The 22,296-nt window shown below is 42.4% G+C and overlaps 1 protein-coding gene across 5 annotated transcripts in view; it reads left to right on the top strand.

The window, feature by feature from the left end:
• Positions 1-22,296, top strand: part of DOCK10 (dedicator of cytokinesis 10) — a 362,682-nt gene that overhangs the window by 261,542 nt on the left and 78,844 nt on the right. For all 5 annotated transcript variants that reach the window (XM_044290306.1, XM_044290309.1, XM_044290308.1 and 2 more), the window contains exons 22-31: positions 8,126-8,212; positions 8,298-8,390; positions 9,936-10,054; positions 13,278-13,347; positions 13,477-13,590; positions 15,268-15,339; positions 16,515-16,661; positions 19,034-19,117; positions 20,746-20,842; positions 21,087-21,131. In XM_044290306.1, the coding sequence (XP_044146241.1) occupies positions 8,126-8,212; positions 8,298-8,390; positions 9,936-10,054; positions 13,278-13,347; positions 13,477-13,590; positions 15,268-15,339; positions 16,515-16,661; positions 19,034-19,117; positions 20,746-20,842; positions 21,087-21,131 (928 nt within the window). The remainder of the gene's footprint in view (positions 1-8,125; positions 8,213-8,297; positions 8,391-9,935; positions 10,055-13,277; positions 13,348-13,476; positions 13,591-15,267; positions 15,340-16,514; positions 16,662-19,033; positions 19,118-20,745; positions 20,843-21,086; positions 21,132-22,296) is intronic.

The following is a 22,296-nucleotide window of genomic DNA, read 5'->3' as shown; positions in this document are numbered from 1 at the left end:
TGGCTGGCAGGTTGCTGATTTTAAAAAATCCAATCAAAGTGCCAGATAGCAGATCATATTTGTAAATATGATCTGTTATATGGCTGCCTGCTCCTCTGCTGGTTCTTTTCGTCGGTTGGATCCAGCAGAGGAGCAGGCTTCACAGTGAGTACACCAAACACTACACTATAGCCCCTGATCACCCCCCTGAACCCCAATTAACCCTTTGATCACCTCTTTGATCACCCCTGTCAATCACAAGTGAAAAGAAAAAAGTGATCAGTGCAAACTGTCACTTTTTTTTTTCACTGTTATTGACCGTTAGGTTTTAGGTATAGTTTAGGTCCCTTGGTTAGGTAGTTAGCGATCAGTTAGCGCCCAGCCCACCGCACCGCAGTCCGTTATTCGCTGATTAGCGTATCGCTAATCAGCATTTGTACTTTTATAGTATCTGGAAGTGATCAAAACTGATCACGGTCAGATCTATAATAGTACTAGTGTCACTTTAGTTCGCCCTCCACCCAAAACGCAGTGTTTGCCCGATCAGGCCTGATCGGTCGCCCACACGTGCGTTCGCCCACACCCGCCCCGCCGCAGTGACAAAAAAAAAATTTTTTTTTGATCACTGCACATTCACTTTACACGCACTGCGGCGATAAAAAAATCAGTTTTGATATTTTTTATCAACCGCAGCGGCCTCCGGTACTTCGCTAGCCTCCCCTTTGTAAGACAGGCTTGCTTTTTTTTTCTTGGGTAGTCTCAGGGAATACCCCTAAATTTAGTTGCCCACATGTCAAACAGGGGGTATTCCTCTGAAGAGGCCTACAGGCTTCTGACCCAGTCGGATGAGGAGTGGGAACCCTCATCTGATGAATCCAGCGGGTCAGAATACGAACCTGTAGAAAGCAGTGGCTCTCTGACCCAAAGTTCGGACGAGGAGGCTGAGGTCCCTGATACCACCAGGCGTACCCGGCCCCGTGTCGCTAGACCGCAGGTTGCGCAGGATCCGCTTCAAGAGCAGCAGAGTGGGGCTGGTGCTGTCGGATTACGTGGTGAGGCATACACCAGCAGCCCAGCCCTCCCTGGACCTAGTACCAGCACTGCCGTACAACCTGGTGAAGTAGCGAGCACCAGAAGGGCAGTTGGAGCTGGTACGGTGGCACGTGCAGTAGTGACCCCGTCGCAGCCACCGCAAAGACGTGCCCGTAGAGCCCCTAGAATCCCAGAGGTGCTGGCAAACCCTGATTGGCAGTCCCCAACTTCAGCCGCACCTGTAGTTTTCCCTTTCACTGCCCAGTCTGGAGTTCGGGTTGAGACGGCTCAGATCGGTTCGGCCCTGGGATTTTTTGAGCTGTTCTTGACTGCGGAGCTTTTAGACATAGTTGTGGCCGAAACAAACAGGTATGCCACACAATTTATCACCGCTAACCCGGGAAGCTTTTATGCCCAGCCTTTCCGGTGGAAACCAGTCCAAGTTTCCGAACTTAAAACTTTTCTGGGCCTCCTCCTCAACATGGGCCTGACAAAAAAGCATGAATTGCGGTCATATTGGTCCACGAACCCGATTCATCACATGCCCATGTTCTCTGCTGCCATGTCCAGGGCACGTTTTGAGGCCATCCTGCGGTTCCTGCACTTTAGTGACAACACCGCCTCCCGTCCCAGGGGCCACCCTGCTTTTGACCGGCTCCACAAAATTCGGCCCCTCATAGACCATTTCAACCAGAAATTTGCAGATATTTATACCCCAGAGCAAAACATCTGCATAGACGAGTCCCTGATACATTTTACCGGGCGCCTTGGCTTCAAACAATACATCCCAAGCAAGCGCGCCCAGTATGGGGTCAAATTGTATAAGCTCTGTGAAAGGGCCACAGGCTATACCCACAAATTTCGGGTCTATGAGGGAAAAGATCAGACCCTGGAGCCGGTCGGTTGCCCTGACTACCTGGGGAGCAGTGGGAAGACAGTTTGGGACTTGGTGTCACCCTTATTCGGCAAGGGGTACCATCTTTATGTGGACAATTTTTACACAAGTGTGGCCCTCTTTAGGCATTTGTTTCTAGAACGGATTGGCGCCTGTGGTACCGCGCGAACTAGTCGCGCGGGCTTCCCCCAACAGCTCGTTACCACCCGTCTTGCAAGGGGGCAGAGGGCCGCACTGTGTAACGAAGAACTGCTCGCGGTGAAATGGAGAGACAAGCGTGACGTTTACATGCTCTCCTCCATTCACGCAGACACGACAATACAAATTGAGCGAGCAACCCGTGTCATTGAAAAGCCCCTCTCAGTCCACGACTATAACCTCCACATGGGAGGGGTCGACTTCAATGACCAGATGTTGTCTCCGTATTTAGTTTCCCGACGCACCAGACGCTGGTATAAGAAGGTGTCTGTATATTTAATTCAATTGGCTCTGTACAATAGTTTTGTTCTCTACAGTAAGGCTGGGAGAACTGGATCCTTCCTCAAATTTCAGGAAGAGATCATCGAGAACCTCCTGTATCCAGGAGGTTCCGTGGCCCCAACCACCAGTGTAGTTAGCCGTCTACACGAGCGACATTTCCCCAATGTCGTTCCTGGTACCTCAACCCAACCGTCACCCCGAAAAAGATGTCGTGTCTGTAGCAGGAGTGGAATAAGGCGTGACACCCGCTATTTCTGTCCTGACTGTCCGGACCACCCTGCCCTATGCTTTGGAGAGTGTTTCCGGAAGTACCACACACAGGTACACTTAGCATAGGGACCACATCTCACAGGACAGGCACACAGGGCTATTAGGGCCCATTCCCTCACTGCTGCTGCAAACGTCTCCTTTCACATGGGACAAAGTGCATAACGCACTTCGCCACATCTTTGGGCGATTTGCGCTTTGCACATTGACCCATGGGGAAGGAGAGGTTTGTTCTATAAAGGTAAAAAAACAAAAAACAAAAACAAAAAAAAAAAACAGGTAAGCAAACAGGTTAATGTTTAGTTCCAAAAGTTAAAGTTACATGTTCTGTTCCAAAGTTAATAAAATTATTGCGTTGTGGCCTGGTTTTTTCTTTTTTTTTTTCTTTTTTTTACCTTCCAGGTGGACCAACCGATCTACTAGCTGCAGCACCGATGTGCATTCTGACAGAAGCATTGCGCTGCTGTCAGATTACACGCAAGTCGGTGTATGCGGCGCTGCAAGACGGGATTTTCTCCTCTGCAGTGACAGATATGTTTGCCGAGGCATACGAGCTGAGGAGGAGGCGGCGTTCCTATGCTTTGGCAAGCACTTTGTATATATATATATATATATATATTAAAAAAAAATAATCCCGGCAATGATTTATTCATCCACATCGATTGATGCGAATGGAGAAATCTGGTTTGCCAGGGCATACGAGCTAAGTGGGTATGGATGTAGGTCGGAGCTCCTATGTCCTGGCAGACGCCTTTCCCCTCCATTTTTTTTTTTTGGCAGAGATTTTTTCATCCACATTGATCGATGCGAATGAAGAAATCTGTGCCGTTCATTTTTTTCTTTCAGCCCAGAGGCTTAACGGAAAAAAAAAATCTCATTACCTGTATGCTCAATATAAGGAGAATAGCAGAAACTCCTAATGCTGGCCATACATGTAATGATTGCGGAGACCCTCAAATGCCAGGGCAGTACAAACACCCCACAACTGACCCCATTTTGGAAAGAAGACACCCCAAGGTATTTGCTGAGGGGCATATTGAGTCCATGAAAGATTGAAATTTTTGTCCTAAGTTAGCGGAAAGTGAGACTTTGTGAGAAAAAACAAAAAAAATCAATTTCCGCTAACTTATGCGAAAAAAAAAAAATTCTATGAACTTGCCAGGCCCCTCATTGGATACCTTGGGGTGTCTTCTTTCCAAAGTGGGGTCACATGTGGGGTATTTATACTGCCCTGGCTTTTTAGGGGCCCTAAAGCGTGAGAAGAAGTCTGGGATCCAAATGTCTAAAAATGCCCTCCTAAAAGGAATTTGGGCCCCTTTGCGCATCTAGGCTGCAAAAAAGTGTGACACATCTGGTATCGCCGTACTCAGAAGAAGTTGGGGAATGTGTTTTGGGGTGTCATTTTACATATACCCATGCTGGGTGAGATAAATATCTTGGTCAAATGCCAACTTTGTATAAAAAAATGGGAAAAGTTGTCTTTTGCCAACATATTTCTCTCACCCAGCATGGGTATATGTAAAATGGCACCCAAAACACATTCCCCAACTTCTCCTGAGTACGGCGATACCAGATGTGTGACACTTTTTTGATGCCAAGGTGGGCAAAGGGGCACATATTCCAAAGTGCACCTTTCGGATTTTGCAGGCCATTTTTTACACATTTTGATTGCAAAGTACTTCTCACACATATGGGCCCCTAAATTGCCAGGGCAGTATAACTACGCCACAAGTGACCCCATTTTGGAAAGAAGACACCCCAAGGTGTTCTGTCAGGGGCATGGTGAGTTCCTAGAATTTTTTATTTTTTGTCGCAAGTTAGTGGAATATGAGACTTTGTAAGAAAAAAAAAAAACATCATCATTTTCCGCTAACTTGTGACAAAAAAAAAAAATTCTAGGAACTCGCAGTGCCCCTCACGGAATACCTTAGGGTGTCTTCTTTCCAAAATGGGGTCACTTGTGGCGTAGTTATACTGCCCTGGCAATTTAGGGGCCCAAATGTGTGAGAAGTACCTTGCAATCAAAATGTGTAAAAAATGCCCTGCAAAATCCGAAAGGTGCACTTTGGAATATGTGCCCCTTTGCCCACCTTGGCAGCAAAAAAGTGTGACACATCTGGTATCACCGTACTCAGGAGAAGTTGGGGAATGTGTTTTGGGGTGTCATTTTACATATAGCCATGCTGGGTGAGAAAAATATCTTGGTCAAATGCCAACTTTGTATAAAAAAATGGGAAAAGTTGTCGTTTGCCAAGATATTTCTCTCACCCAGCATGGGTATATGTAAAATGACACCCCAAAACACATTCCCCAACTTCTCCTGAGTACGGCGATACCAGATGTGTGACACTTTTTTGATGCCAAGGTGGGCAAAGGGGCGCATATTCCAAAGTGCACCTTTCGGATTTCACCGGTCATTTTTTACAGATTTTGATTGCAAAGTACTTCTCACACATATGGGCCCCTAAATTGCCAGGGCAGTATAACTACCCCACAAGTGACCCCATTCTGGAAAGAAGACACCCCAAGGTATTCCGTGAGGGGCATGGCGAGTTCCTAGAATTTTTTATTTTTTGTCGCAAGTTAGTGGAATATGAGACTTTGTAAGGAAAAAAGAGAAAAAAAAAATCATAATTTTCCGCTAACTTGTGACAAAAAATAAAAAATTCTAGGAACTCGCAGTGCCCCTCACGGAATACCTTAGGGTGTCTTCTTTCCAAAATGGGGTCACTTGTGGCGTAGTTATACTGCCCTGGCAATTTAGGGGCCCAAATGTGTGAGAAGTACCTTGCAATCAAAATGTGTAAAAAATGCCCTGCAAAATCCGAAAGGTGCACTTTGGAATATGTGCCCCTTTGCCCACCTTGGCAGCAAAAAAGTGTGACACATCTGGTATCGCCGTACTCAGGAGAAGTTGGGGCAATGTGTTTTGGGGTGTCATTTTACATATACCCATGCTGGGTGAGAAAAATATCTTGGTTAAATGCCAACTTTGTATAAAAAAATGGGAAAAGTTGTCTTTTGCCAAGATATTTCTCTCACCCAGCATGGGTATATGTAAAATGACACCCCAAAACACATTCCCCAACTTCTCCTGAGTACGGCGATACCACATGTGTGACACTTTTTTGCTGCCAAGGTGGGCACCTTTCGGATTTCACCGGTCATTTCTTACACATTTTGATTGCAAAGTTCTTCTCACACATTTGGGCCCCTAAATTGCCAGGGCAGTATAACTACCCCACAAGTGACCCCATTTTGGAAAGAAGACACCCCAAGGTATTCCGTGAGGGGCATGGTGAGTTCCTAGAATTTTTTATTTTTTGTCGCAAGTTAGTGGAATATGAGACTTAAAAAAAAAAAAAAGAATATGAGACTTAAAAAAAAAAAATAAATCATCATCATTTTCCGCTAACTTGTGACAAAAAATAAAAAGTTCTATGAACTCACTATGCCCATCAGCGAATACCTTAGGGTGTCTACTTTCCGAAATGGGGTCATTTGTGGGGTTTTTCTACTGTTTGGGCATTGTAGAACCTCAGGAAACATGACAGGTGCTCAGAAAATCAGAGCCGTTTCAAAAAGCGGAAATTCACATTTTTGTACCATAGTTTGTAAATGCTATAACTTTTACCCAAACCATTTTTTTTTTTGCCCAAACATTTTTTTTTTTATCAAAGACATGTAGAACTATAAATTTAGCGAAAAATTTATATATGGATGTCGTTTTTTTTGCAAAATTTCACAGCTGAAAGTGAAAAATGTCATTTTTTTGCAAAAAAATCGTTACATTTTGATTAATAACAAAAAAAGTAAAAATGTCAGCAGCAATAAAATACCACCAAATGAAAGCTCCATTAGTGAGAAGAAAAGGAGGTAAAATTCATTTGGGTGGTAAGTTGCATGACCGAGCGATAAACGGTGAAAGGAGTGTAGTGCCGAAGTGTAAAAAGTGGCCTGGTCATGAAGGGGGTTTCACCTAGCGGGGCTGAAGTGGTTAAAAGTGGCGCAAAGGAAAACTTGCCACCTTGCCTATAGCAACAAAACAGATTGATCCTTTCATTTTCCAAAGGAGCTCTAAAAAAAGTGAACGGTGGTATCTGATTGGTTGCTGTGGACAACTAAGCCAGTTTTCATTGCTTTCCCCCATAGAGCATAGGCATCTTGTGAAATGATGTTTTTGTTTTTTTTAGATTGTCATATCACATCCTCTTAAAGTAATACTTTGGGGAAACTTTTGACATGGCATAGTGGCATATAAAAAGTTTTGATCAGTGGGGGTCTGAGAGATGAGAACCCCCGCCCATCGCTTGAACGAGGGAAGAGGGACTTGCTGTCTCTTCTCGATGCAGTATACAGAAGCGAGACGGACTCAATAGAAATTCTATGGGCTCATCTCGATTCCTTCTCCTTCAGCGAGGAGCGAGAGTGGGCTGTGTGAGGACTTCTGTAACCTCGTTCTAGCGATCAGCAGGGTTCTGTCCACTCAGACCCTCACCAATCAAAACTTTTCATATGTCTCAAAAATATCAAAAGTTTTCTCAAAGTACAGTGTCACTTTTAAAGAAGTTTGCTAAGACTTTTGACCATCCTAAATTACTGACTGCACTAGGTATGAGCTGGGGAGAGAAGAACTAATATACCTTTTATGAAGCTTTAATCATCAGGAGTATTGGGAATTCAATGAAGTTTTATTCTGCCAGGCTGTGCTCTTGCAAGTATGCAGGGGGGAGTTTCACGATGAAGTGCTCTCTGCATTAAATGGCATTTATCATGTAGACAAAGTGAATACAAGGCAGTTACTAATGTATATATTGCCTCCATAGCTGGCTTGATTCATTTTTTCCATTGCATTATACACTGCTCATTTCCATAGTTACGGCCACCCTGCAATCAAGCAGCAGTGGTCGTACTTCCACACTATAGGAAAATGAGCTGGCCTCTCTGGTGGCTGGGACCGCAGGAGTGTGCATAGGCCAGCGCTTTTTCCTATAGTGTGGAAGCATGACCACCACTGATGGATTGCAGGGTGGTCGTAACCCCTGGATATGAGCAGTATATAATGTGATGGAAAAATAAATCCAGCCAGCAAAGGAGGCAATATGGACAATCACAATACATTAGTAAGTGCCTTGTATTAACATAATAAATGCCATTTGCTCAAGTGAGATAACCCCTTTAAGCTGCTTTACAGCCCTCTGCTCTGAATGACAGCTGTAGCATCCAGTCAGCATCCAAGAGCAAAGCTAAGGTAGTCTGTTTATTTTAATCAAAACCTAGTAGACTTTATTGATGATGTGAGGGTTGGGCCCCCTGAATAATTTCTGCTGGTGGGTCCAAAGAACCCCAGTCCGACACTGCCTAATAGGAGATACCACATTTGTAAAATCCCCTCATATACTGCTGTTATTTGATGGAACTAAACATTTCTGTAATATAAATCCACCTTTTATCCTTTTCATTATGTGGCAGTATACTGGAAGTGATCTTAAATGGGTTGATGGAGGAAAACCACTTTTTAAAGTATCAACAGTTGTGGTGTCAACCGTGTACACTCAGGTGAGAGCTTCTTCCGCAGTGCTTTCATTTCAGATGACAAAAGTTACATATAGGAAAGCATTGACTTATTTTTTTTCCATTTTAGGATCCATATCTCAATAGCTTTTTCCAGGAATGCCAAAAACGTGAACACAGCCTGTCAAAGCCTCCATCCCTCAACTTTCTGGTGTCTTGTAAGGTATAACTAGAGCATAATATTTTCCCTTTCTGTTAATTATTTTAAACTCTGGAACCAAATTCTACTTCCCTGTAATCAAACAAAACAATAGCTAATCGTACGGAGACCAGCTACAGAAGACACCGTGAAGCCTCATTTAGGAGTCTCCACACAGCAATGCAAAGTGCAAAGCTCCCTGGGAAACAGTAATATACAAAATAACCGTGGAGCCCCAGTTATGGGTCTTCAACACAGTGAAAGCCAGATATCCCTCAAAGGAAGGAAAACCAAGCAAAGGGGTGTCCCCGTTACAGAGATCACCAGATCTCTGGGGCTCCACAGGTTTTTTGCATATTACTTCCCTGTAATGTCAGAAGTATCATTCACCTTCTTTGGAAGTCAGCTATATCCATCTGGTCAAATCTGAATTGAGTAGATTGGGCATTCCAAGTATGGCGTCAATGTTCAGTAGCAGAGCGTTTGGTGTATTCTGGGGCCATGATGTGCAGATCTTCTTTATGGGGTATAAATCTGTGAGGGAAGACTAGAATCGACAGAATGTGACTGTATTGTTCGTACATTATTAGAAGATTTGGGCCCCACTTTTGATTTTGCCCAGGGCCACATTTTGTCTAAACCGGCCTTGTATTGAGGTCAACACCTTGAATGCTTATTTTTGGCATTGTGGCAGAGCGTATTACCCTGCTGAATAAGCCTTAGCCATAAGACAATACAGCTGCCTTGGATGGGTGTACATGGTCTGCAGTAATGTTTAGGTAGATGGTACATGTCATAATAACATGCACATGAATGCCAGGACCCAGGGTTTCCTGGTGCTTTGCACAGACCATCACACTGCGTTTGGTTCATCAGTTGTTCTTCCTTGGACCACATTTGCTACTAACCACTGCATATTGGGAACACCCTACAAGACAAACCACTTTGGAGATGTTCTGACTAACATCTGTTATGGTGCCAATGTTATGACTGATAAGTGTACATGCTTTTGAGAAAGCTAATTGATAAGTACACTAACTGCAGTTCCAGAATTCTGAACATCAGTTGAGGCTAATTTTTCATTTAAAAAGGTTGTGCTAGAATCTACTTTTCACTTTAAAGTTTATTTCCATCAATTACTTTAGCTCCCATTCCTCCTTGGATAGCTTTTTTTTCAAATGTACCTAATTTGCAGTTTTCCTGGATTGTCATGTGTCTGCTGTCCCATCATACCTTAGGGCGCTGAGATGTGTCCTGACATCTGCAGGACATGTGACACTAACCATGCCCCCTGTTCTTACCAATGTCGCTTCCTGCCTCCTACATTACAAGGCTTCACTATAGGATGTCACCTGCAGCAACTGAAAATTGAAACAGATTTGCCACGGGGTGTAAGGGTCGGCTAATAACGTTAGAATAAGGCAGTTATGATAAATGGTGGTAATTGGGGAAAGTGCCAAAACAGCAGTATGTGTTGGGTAGGATACATTTATATTACTAGCACAACCCCTGTGCTTTTGCTTTTTTAGGGGTAAGGTGTAATAGTTTTCATGATTTTTACATCCCCAGAACCTGCTAAATATCGAGAAGATCCACATGGTTATAAGCTTTCTTCCCATTTTGTTCAACCAACTCTTTCATGTTCTGACAAAAAATAATGATGATGATGTGATCACAGTTACTACAAGGTACTGTCATTTATAATGTCTGTACTTTAGAATTTGCCAGGTGTCTTATTAAAGGGGTTGTCCACGTTTTTCTTTCAATGAAAGAATAGGATAGGTCATCAATATCAGGTTGGGGACTCCGGGCACCATCATTTGTTTGAAGAGAATGCACTATCGGCACTGCCTTCTCTTCTCTATGCCTGTTCACTTGAACAGACAGGAGCCATCCCATAGAAGTGAATGGGGACTCCATACTTGTAATTACACTGCCCGCCGCTGCAGTTGCGATGGCGAGCAGGTAAATAGAGAAGAGAAGGCACGCTTGTACAAGCACTGCTTTATAATGCAATAGAAAAATGAATCCAGCTAGCAAAGAAAGCAATATGGATAATAACAATACATTAGTAAGTGCCTTGTATTAACTTTCTCTACATGATAAATACCATTTACTGAAGTGAGACAACCCCTTTACCTGAAGGTTTCTAGCTACTAATGTACAGTATATTGTTCTGTAGTGGGTATGAAAAAGGCTCTTCTACTATCATCCTCTGCTACATTGCTCTGCCATGATGGAGTGATCCAGCTAATAGACGATCATAAGGCGCATTACCACAACCCGATGCAGGATGCACCAAAGTTTATTATGAGACAACGCGTTTCGGGTTCTCGACGACACCTTTATCAAGTCTGTGTCACCCTAGTTTAAGTGCAGCTGGGTGTATACTGCCTGGTTCCTTCTAAAAATGGCACATGTCGGTGCCTTGTTTCAATTGTGGGTTTGGAGTAGGTGTAGCGGTTCACCACAGCGCACTCGCTACAATCCTGGCACGTGTGGAAAGGGTGCGCTCCCTGCCTGCGTGCCCTTTCCACACGTGCCAGTATTGTAGCGAGAGCGCTGTGGTGAACCGCTACACCTACTCCAAACCCACAATTGAAACAAGGCACCGACATGAGAGAGCGCTGTGGTGAACCGCTACACCTACTCCAAACCCACAATTGAAACAAGGCACCGACATGTGCCATTTTTAGAAGAAACTTTGTTGCATCCTGCATCGGGTTGTGGTAATGCGCCTTATGATCGTCTATTAGCTGGATCACTCCATCGTGATCGGGCGCATCTGGCAGCACCAACCTGTGACCTACAAACCTCACAGCTTACCTGCAATACGGTTGCACCTAATCTCGGTGCAACCAAAACAGGTGAGTCTATCATATCCACCTGCTTTTTGAAGGAAGCTGTTGTATCTTGACTTATTTACCCTATAAGCGCCTCTCTCACCCTGTGGCCGTAACCTTACCACATTGCTCTGCGTCAGTGGTGCACAACCTGCGATGTCAGTAGGCCTCATGCCAAGTATTAATGCCACAGTGTGTGGCTGTCTCTGATTGAAGTGTCTGATTTCTGTGTGGTTCAAGGTAAATGAGGTGGCCATGCGTTAGGCTATCTTCATTGAAGTTTATGGAAGAAGTAAAACACACATGAACTACTGTGCAATGGAGAGAGCCACATACATGCAACGAGCTGAAGGGGCAGTGTGGAGGATATGAGTAGTAGTACTGACAGTTCTGACACTCACTGGGCCATGCAGTGATGGGAAGGGTACACATTTTACACCCTTCGGGCACTCCCTGACATTGGGGTTCCCCTGTCTGTGATGTTTTTTTTTTTTTTTTTTTTAAAAGGCTTTATTTATAGTCTGTGATGTTTAGGTGTGCCTTGGTGTTAGCAGTTGTTATAAGGTGCAATGGTTAACAAAAGCCATGTACACACTGGATGCATAATCATTCGATGTTCTGCATAATCATCCCAAATCGACCAAGGGATGACCTCTCTCCCTCTAGCAATGTAAAAGCTCCTTAGTATCCTCAGTGGATACAGTCTCTGGACGGTGGATCCCTTCTGTCCTTTTTGGTATATTGGAAGGGCTGAAGCTCATTCACTCCCACCAGATCTCTGTAGCTCTAATGTGGGTGCGTTACCTATCTCTGACAAATGCTTTGCAATCCTCCTTATAAGGTCCCTGAACCTTCTGATGCATCCAGTGGTTCTCCTCCCTTATGGGTTGTCACATTTATGATGCGTAGGGCCTAAAGTCTCCCTGTTAGCTGTGCTCCACACTATTCTTCTGCTGTTCACTAGACTAAATCAAAACAGAGCCATCCGGCTCATCAAGAAACTAGACTGGACAGATTCTGTCACAATAGCACGCAGGGAACTCCACTGGCTCCCTGTGAAAGAGAGAGTGCAGTTTAAGCTGTGCTGCTTAACACACAAAGCTCTCTACAAAACAGGTCCCATCTACCTGCAAAAGAAGATAACACGTCACCATCCTCCTAGAGAACTGAGATCCACCTCAGCCTCCCTTTTGTCGGTGCCAAGAACCCGCCTCAAGACAAGGGGGGACAGACGTTTCTCAGTAATGGCCCCCAAAATCTGGAACTCCCTCCCAGAACACATTAGAACAACATCAGATTACCTGGAATTCAGGAGGTTGGTTAAGACCTGGCTTTTTGTGTAGGATGACGAGGGGCCCACCAATATAGCCGTCGACAAGCGCTTAGATCGGATTGAGTTCCTCTAGAGCGCTATACAAGGACTTAGTAACATAACATAACATAACTCACTTCCTCCTAGATAGGTAGAGGTGGTGCCAGCTCTGCCTAGTAACAGTAGCTAAAAGACCTGCTACTCTATATACGGCCTATTGGGACACACACAGTGCATAAAATGCAGTACATTAACTCTTTGCAGTGGGCTTCCAGGACACTGCATATATGCATGGCCTCTTCCTATCTGGAGTATGAACAGGAGAGAGGGGGAGGGGGCCTTTCTCCCAATAGATAAGAGTTCTGAAAGTGCAATTGGCACCTACCCGATATGTATATCATGTTCTTTTGATATGCCATAAATCTCTTACATGGTAATAGACTTTCATAGTTGCCAACTGTCCCGAATCTGCAGGGACTATCCCTGATTTTCAGAGACAGTGCCTGACAAATTTTAGGCTGTTTCGGGCCAAACATGGACAGGACTAATGATAACCCCACCCAAGTTGGTGTTTTTTTTAGATGCCCTGATTTTACCAAGTACGTATGCACTTGTATTATAACTTTGGTTCAGTCTGACATTGTGACCCTCAGTCCAGAAAAGGTTGTACACCCCCGCTCTACATTGTGTTTCCTGTAGATCTATTCATTGTTATTTTTGCCAAGTAATGGGCCAGTGAATGTTTCTCTGCTGTAGGGTCCTAACAGACATTGTGGCTAAGTGTCACGAAGAGCAGCTGGAGCAATATGTCCATTCATATGTAAAGGTAAGTGAGCAGAGTCCTGTAATATATCACATATCTACCAGATAAATCTCCCCCACTGTTCACACAAGGTATTTTGTGTGTTATAAATCCCATGTATTAACAGTGCTATTCCCAATTTTTCACCTTTAGTATGTGTTTAAAACGCAATCGTATGGAGATCGGACAGTCCATGAAGAACTTGCCAAAGGGGTGGCAAGCCTTTTAAAATGCAATGAGCTTAATACAATTAAGTTTGTGCTAAGGGTAAGTCATATGCGTCTGAAGTGTGGTTCTAAAATTGATATACCGTAAATGTGTACATAAAACAAGTTCCAGCTACTGGATATATACAGACACACTTTCATACGCTGACAGCAAGCAGAAAAAATTTGAAACACAAAAAGTACATTAGAAAAATAGCAAACTTTTTATTATACAATGGTTTAACTTTATGGCTCTGATTTATCATACCTTCACTCCAGAATTCTGGCGTCAGAAAGTCGCAAAAATAGGGCTTTTGTGACTTTTTGCACTCGCTTTCACAAAATTTAAGCAATTGCACAAAATGTTGTGCTTTTTTGCATTTTTACGCCACTCACTCACCAAAAAATAGTTGCAATCTCACTCCAGTAGGAGGGTGGAGTAGGAAGACTGGAGTAGCTTATCTGGACAAAACTGTTCGGTCTAAGGATAAGACAAGTACCATGAGACATTTGATAAATGTGGCATAAAGTACTCCAACGCAGACTCAAGCAAAACCGACTTCAAACTTTCCCCTCATGATAAATTCCCCCCTATGTTCAGAAAACCTAAAAACAACTGTTATATAAAAGAGTTTGTGCTCTGTGATCGAGGTCCTTGAATTCAGGCAGCACCGAAGGTTTTGAGTCCGAATGTCTTAGCTACATCTAGGAGCATGAACATATCTGCATTTCATGATGTATTGTTTGTATATAAATACAGTATATATCACACATGCATAGATGTCCACACCTGTAGCCATGGTGGACCTCTACTGCTGGCTGCATTCCAGGAACTGGAAAATGGAGAACCTTGGATAAAGTCTTTTAATAGTTAATTTTATACTTAATTTCATCACTAAACAGTCTTATTTAGATCATTTTGCTTAGAGAATTAATCTTTCCTTGTGAGGGAAGAGAGGTATTGAAATTGCATGTGAATCATGGTAATTCCCCAGTTTTACTATGCCTTCCGAGCAGCTAGATTTCTCTATGGAGCCTAAACCCGCTTCTTAGGGAATTATATGATACAATTATATTACCTGATATTAATGGAGTTCCACTGGAACTGCACTGTAATATCCCTGTAGGTGCAAAGCTTTGAGTGGCTTTGAGTATCATAGATTGCTCTGCAGTTTTCTTCCTGTAATGCTTTGATATAACTTTGTTATGAAGGCAAGTAATGGTTATTTAGTATTGTTAGTAAATGGGCCAATAAGTGTTACGTCAATGATGGAGAAGCTTGATGGTGTCCTCAGAAGACATCTATTGGTACACTGTGGAAATGGCATATAACCATTTAATTGTAATTGAATCATAGTTGTAGTCATCATCTGCATAGCAGTCCAGAGTGCTGAGGTAGCTGTCATGCCTGGGCTTTGGTGCATGAGGGGGCACAAAGGCCCTTCTACTAATAAAGAAGGCACCTTTGTTAATAAATAGCATATGGTAGGAAGGGAGCCCTGTTACACATTTTGCATTGTGGCCCAAGGACTACTGTAAAATATATAATTGTGGCACCCATGTAGTCCTTTAAATGTATGAAAGCATACTCCAGTCCACTGTGCAGTTATAGATCTGGTGGGACATTATTCCCAGAATTGTCTTTTTTATAAAAAAAAAAAGCTCATATTCAGCTTAAGCCTCTAAAATGAGAAACATGCTTACCGGAAATAACAGCTGATTTGTATTCTTTTGACAGCATTCACAATTTTTCTTTGAGATAATCATTAAGTCCATGGCTCAACATCTCCATGGTAAAGACATGATGCAGGTAAATTGATCATATGGTATGTCATTTGGGATACAGAGCAGATTTCATTCCTATTTTCATCAAAGGCTTGTATGATCATGATGCTGTATGAACTAGCAACTAGAATGACATGGCTGCCACTATTACACTACTGCTATTCTAAGACACACTGTGCAGATCTCTGCCTGTGTAGAATGGTGGCATGGTGGTTCATCTAATATGTCTGTATATTATTTCCTCATACGTTTATTCCAGACTGCATCCCTTCACATACTGAGTATTTAAATGTGTGCTGTCATTTCGACATATTTTCTATAAATAAGGAGTACAAATAAATATAAGAAAGTGTAAGAAATTGTAGAAATTGCCTCTTTCTCCACTTATCAGTCTCTTCTACTACCGCCTGGCTCTCACACTCATTTGCTAAAATTTCATTTCAGTAAAATGTATCATTAGAGAGGCAGAGACAAGATGGATTTTCATCCTCTCTGAGTGTTCAGGTTACAGATAATGCCCATAGATGTTTCTGCAGCAGGGTGAGGGATGAGGAGGAGATGGAGGAAATAGCTGAAGAGAGCAACAGACGCACAGAGAATCTGCTTTCCACTCTAGCAAATGTTTTGTTGTCTCACTCCAGTGCTGGATGCATTGCTTATTACTGCTGTATTTTGTCCTCCATGAGACATGTCCTCCATGAGAGATTTTGGTGAAGCAGGATGGGGTGACAGAGGTATATGTGGCTCCTAAGCAGCAGTGTGGAGACTTACAGGGCAGTGAACATAAAATGTCTTCATAATAGCTCATATTAGGAGATTGATAGTAAAACGTGTGCATTGTTAATAAGTCTATAACACCATTTTTACAAATTCCCTATGACTTTGTTGCACTGATTGTCCTGTTGCTGCAGGAAGGCCGTGTGCTGGACTACACAACTACTTTTTGCTGCTGCATCATATCATACTGTATATTCACATGCACAACATAGTTATGACATTATCCAAGTTTTGTAACAAAAATAGAGAACCTGTTATCAGGACTCTTAAAAGCATTTATATTATAGCTTGTCCATTTCCACCTGACATATGGCAGCTTTTAGAAGCACTTCCATGCAGAGCATTCAGCTTTTCTATATTTGTGTTATGTCCACTGAGTGAGTAGCAATTTATCTCTGATTGAAACTTTTTTCTTTTTGTGAGGTTGAGCGCACTAAGAGGTTTCCTAAAACCTTCTACAACGAATTGGAATTGCTTGTGATGAGCTTCTCAGACCATATCATTTGGAAATACAGAGATGCCATGGAAGAAACAAAAAAAGCTAACGTCAGCCTTGCCTGGTTCCTGAAGGTAACAATATATCATTTGCTGTATTCTTTTTGAGGTTTTTAACAAAAAAACACTTCTGTTGTAATAATATGTAGATGTTGCGGAGCCAAGTTGTTCATTAGCTCTGTGTTAGCTGTAAGTTTCCAAAACCTAATTTGATGACAAAAAAAGAATACAGAGCTAATGTTATAGCGTACATATCCTTTCAACATACTCTGTATTAATTAATAGTACAGTGTATGTCAATGAGGAATGTCACTATTTCTGGCCAATATATCATTTGTATCTGGTATTTTTAGCAGTTTTCTTCTGTACACACTAAACATCTAGATTGCAGATCTCTCAGACTTGGTGGCTAGAGACTAGTTGTCATCCACTGCACACAGAAAGTAGAGGAGAAGCTGCTTCCTAAGCATCTCTCACTCAGAAGCAGCCCCAAGTTCATGAAGGACATTACAAAGAAGTACTGACCTGTGTTGGTTGAGACTTTAGCACTTGTGCTGAGATATACAGTAAATTTACTATGTAGCTGTGCAGTCTCTTTAGTGTTTCTTTTTTATTCCCTTCTCATTTATGATGATACTCAATTCTCCCCTCTCCATAGACTTTTATTGACATGTGTAATATGATCCTCCTGTGGAGCTGCCCTGTCTTGAGGCGGAATTTAAAGAGGACCTTTCACCGATCCTGACATTGTGAACTAAGTATACAGACATGGAGAGCGGCGCCCGGGGATCTCACTGCACTTACTATTATCCCCGGGCGCCGCTCCGTTCTCCCGCTATGCCCTCCGGTATCTTCGGTCACTAAGTTATGGTAGGCGGAGTCTGCCCTTGTTCTGCTGTAGCGCTGGCCAATCGCAGCGCAGAGCTCACAGCCTGGAAGAAAATAACCTCCCAGGCTGTGAGCTCTGCACTGCGATTGGCCAGCGCTACAGCAGAACAAGGGCAGACTCCGCCTACCATAACTTAGTGAACGAAGATACCTAAGGGCATAGCAGGAGAACGGAGCGGCGCCCAGGGATAATAGTAAGTGCAGTGAGATCCCCGGGCGCCGCTCTCCATGTCTGTATACTTAGTTCACAATATCAGGATCGGTGAAAGGTCCTCTTTAAAGAATTTTTCAAATTGAAAAGCAATTAGGCAAGGGAAGGTAAACATCTGATAACATGAGAACTAGAAATGTGTTTTATGCCTGAGTGTAATCCTTAGTTGTGTCTGGCCATAGCGGAAAATAGGTGGAAATACTGTCTTTTACTCAACATAAAATTTAACATTTCAATATGACATGTTTCGCCTTAGAACAGACTCATCAGGGGGTTTTATGATTAAAGAAAAACAAAACTTATAAAGTATATACAACAATAAGGACAAAAAGTATATGATCTGGCTCAGTGCAATAGAATAATTAGGTCTCCCTTGTTATCAGCTATAGATGATTACTAATAAAGTACTGCTAAAAAATCATGATAGGCTTGCTATCAAGATGGAGGAGTAGATGCTTGTTTTATAAGCTCCAGTCACCTATCTTAGGAAGGGGCGCATAGAGGACAATGGTCTTAACTCCCCTATTTCAAAACGGGCACATAGATGTTAGGTGTCATTACTCTAAGATCGGTGGGGAAGTGTACCCATGAAGCCCTATCTCACCGCAGGTTCAGGAGGTGGCACATCGTACTGCATCTATGCTCCTTTTTAAATGCTGCCGGTTACCTAACCCAGTTGTATGCCCGCCTCCTGGCTCTGTTCTGCGGAACGCACGTGGAGCGCCTCTGAGCACATGGAGGAGAGGAGTCACCTCATCAGTGGGGCGGCCCGAGGAAGCATCATGCGGCACCTAAGCGTCATCGGCTGCTAAGCAACCGAATGAACGACAACGCAGCTTCCCATAAACAGTTGCTACTAATGTAGATCAACTATTTCACATCTACATGAGTAAAATACTCAAACAGGATTTAGGCAGGATTCCAGTACCGGACTTATCACTTCTATACAAATGTAAATTAAATAAAAAAAATTATAATATATTTAATGGATGGAAAAATGCTTAAAAAAAGAAGAAGAAAGATGTAAGAAGATTCCATTGTACTATTATTTTTTAGTGCAGAGTTCGAACCAAAAATCCAAATCATATCCTCCACACGTGAACGTGGCCTTCTTATTTGCAGTGTACGAATAGGCTAGCACAGGGATGCCCAATCTGTGGCCCTCAAGCTGTTGTAAAACTACAACTCCCACAATGCCCTGCTGTAGACCAATAGCTGTAGTCTGTCCAGGCATGCTGGGAGTTGTAGTTTTGCAACAGCTGGAGAGCCACAGGCATCCTTGGGCTACACATGTAATGTAATGGGAATTTTATATTTTGCCAAATAATATGTTCTCTTTCTTTTCTAGCGCTGTTTCACCTTTATGGACCGTGGTTTTGTATTTAAGATGATAAGTGGCTGCATCAGTATGTTTAGCCCGGGAGATCACAAGGTAAAGGGTGCATTTATCTGTTCCGTTCAGTTGTTTAGCACATTATGTAATGTATTAGTGAACATGACGTTATGTACCATATACTGTATTCCTATATTTCTACAACTAGTGCACTTATTTGCACAGAACGTCACCACACGCCATGTAAGGGCTCATTCACATAAGTGTACTTTAACCTCTCCTTTGGGTGTTTATGTGTTACACAAATCTGCAGTAAAACCTGGACAGGTACAACGTATAATATAATCCTGAAAGGCTTGAGCACATTACTACTTAGGGACATAGGCGCTAATGCTGCACTAAATAATGCTCCTTGGAAGTCGGACAACTTGCCACACTAAATTCCACGTTCCAGTACTGTCTTAGACAAAATGTGGCTTAGTTTCCCTTTTCCCTTTTCAGGATAGTGGGTACCATCCAACTTCCTCTATTTGAAGAGGACAGAAATGTAGAAATGTAGTCTATACCTGCACTACCTTGTATGGTGGGAAACGTGGAATTATGGATAGAAGCAGTCCTGAGTCCATCTTTCAGTTCATCTGTGTTTAATATATACAGTACCTCCAACTATAAACAACTTTCCATAAATCAATAGTACATTTAAAGATAATAAACTTTGTAATATATCTTAGAGAAAAAAGGCTCTTTCTCCAGTTATCCGGCTCCTTTTGTTCATCCCCCACCACCCATCGTGCCTCCATAAATGCCTCTTGCCTCTAATGGGCAGCATGTAATCTGATCTCTCAGGAGAGACCTGCCAAGTAAAGAATGCGGTATTTGTATCTAAAAATATATTACATAGTTTCTTATCTTCCCTTGTTCTATTGATCTATGGTAGAGTGTCTATAATCAGAGCCACACTTATGGCTATGTACACCTTCGGGGCAGTTTTTTATGTTTGTATATTACTCATTTTGGGCTAAAAATATTTTTTTCAATTGGTCTTTATTAAAAAATATTAAGCTGTTCTGTCACAAAGGGTTAACTGTTTTTCTAGCTGTGTGAATGGCACTTTCACTTTCACTTTGTGCCAATAACCCTTATCTCTAAGGTCATAAACACTTATATAAGCCACATTCTTATCAGTTCGATTGAGCTTTAATGAGTGTTTATAATGTCAGATCGCGGAGATAAGGAGTCTCAGCTAGCTGCCTGATGGAGCAGAGAGAAAATTCAGAACCAGCTACTAAACTGAAAGATGTGCAGGGAAAATGGTTTGATATTTTTAATAAAGACCAATTGAAAAAATTATTATTAGCTCGAAATGAGTACAATGCAATAATAACTAAAAAAAATGCATGTACATAGGTGTACATAGCCTTCAAAGCTGTGAGTTTTACTGTGTTAATATTTGGGGCAGACACTCTTTCCTTTCAAATACAGATTCTGCTCTGGAGTTTCAGTCATCTGTAGGTTACTATTGACCCTTTAGGTATAGGATTTTATGAATTGATATAGCCTTGATCTCAAAGGGGAAGAAGAAACTACATTATTTGAATATTATGCAACATCCTTTTCTCTTTCTCCATTCTCCAAGTGCAACATGCAGGCAATAAAATTATATTAATACATTCGTATTCAGTGAATCTGTGTCCGATCTATGGCTGACAGATGTCCTTCCATTTCAGATTTTGTACCAGTACAAATTTGAGTTTCTCCAGGAGGTCTGCAGTTATGAACATTTTATTCCACTCTGCTTGCCTATAAGATCAACGTACATTCCAGGTAATACATAGCAGAATACAATAATCCTAATCTGTGTGTCTGCTTCTTATGTGTAGGTTACATCTGTTAGGTCCCGCATGCTGAGCATATACCTGGTGAATTTGTCATCATGTATACACTGTAGCAAGAACTTATGTTTGTTAGTTCCAACCATGGTCAGTGCTATAAGTACTTTTTAGTATGATGACTACAATAACTTAATGGATGTCAAATGTTTTATATTTTTATCCCATACAACATGAAGATTCAGTTACACCTACGGACTCTACGAAAGCCTATCACGCATTAGGTAAGTGCTTCTTTATAAAGGAAGAAACCATACAAACAGCATGTGGTTTGTTGCATAGCATAAATGTTTTTTATAGTGTTTTTTTTTTTAGTCTTTTATTTCCAGTATACTGATATACCGTATATACTCGAGTATAAGACAAGTTTTTTGGCACATATTTTCGTGCTCAAAAAGCCCCCTCGTCTTATACTCGAGTCTAGGTCTGTATTATGGCAACTTACATTGCCATAATACAGACCATGACATGTTGGGGGCCGGAGAAGCTGTTACTTATCTTTACAGCTGCTCGGGTCAGCTCCCAGCACGTCCGCGCGGCACCTCTTTTAAGCTCCCAGTGTAAATCTCGCGAGACACGCGGGCCGCGAGATTTACACTGGGAGCAGACCGCGAGATTTACACCGGCAGTAAGTACCGGCCCCTGCACAGCCCCCCCTCCCCCTGGACAGCCTTCCCCCCTGGCCAAGTATGAAGTAGGGGGGGGAACAAAAAATAGAGAATAAACAACCTGATAAATATAAAAACAATTAAAATAAATAAATAAATGCCCAGTTGATGGGAGTCTCTCCCACTCATCCTCTGCAGCCTCTGTGGGTGGTCCAATGACTGTTGATATCACCGCTCTTCTTTTCTCCTGCACGCCGGCCGTAACGCAGCGCATGCAGTAACACTGCGTGTATAGTATGAGCCCCAACACAGGCTGCTCTATGCAAACATAGTTGGCATTCTTTTTCAAAGTCTTTTTTTTTATCCTGTTAGGAATGGAACCCAGTACTTCTAATCCCGGACCAAAACAAAAACGCAGGTCATGAAATAAATATTCAAAAACCTTTAACCTACTGATGCCTCAATTAATGTAATTTTATTGGTATCTATTATTATTTTTGAAACTTACCAGTAGCTGCTGCATTTCCCACCCTAGTCTTATACTCGAGTCAATAATTTTTCCCATTTTTTGGGGGTAAAATTAGGGGCCTCGGCTTATATTCGGGTCGGCTTATACTCGAGTATATACGGGTATATTGTCCAGACGGAGGCCAAAAAGTTGCCCTCTGCCTGACAAATGGACCACTATAGACATGTTTAGCATATGTACACCAGGGGTTTTCCAGGCTAAATAGATGGTGAGAATGGTACCTAAATTGTGACAGGACACCTAGGAGAGTGA

This window comes from Bufo gargarizans, chromosome 4 (genome assembly GCF_014858855.1).
Source record: "Bufo gargarizans isolate SCDJY-AF-19 chromosome 4, ASM1485885v1, whole genome shotgun sequence".
In the NCBI taxonomy this organism is placed as follows: Eukaryota; Metazoa; Chordata; class Amphibia; order Anura; family Bufonidae; genus Bufo; species Bufo gargarizans.
This window is presented reverse-complemented; position numbering and strand designations above follow the sequence as displayed.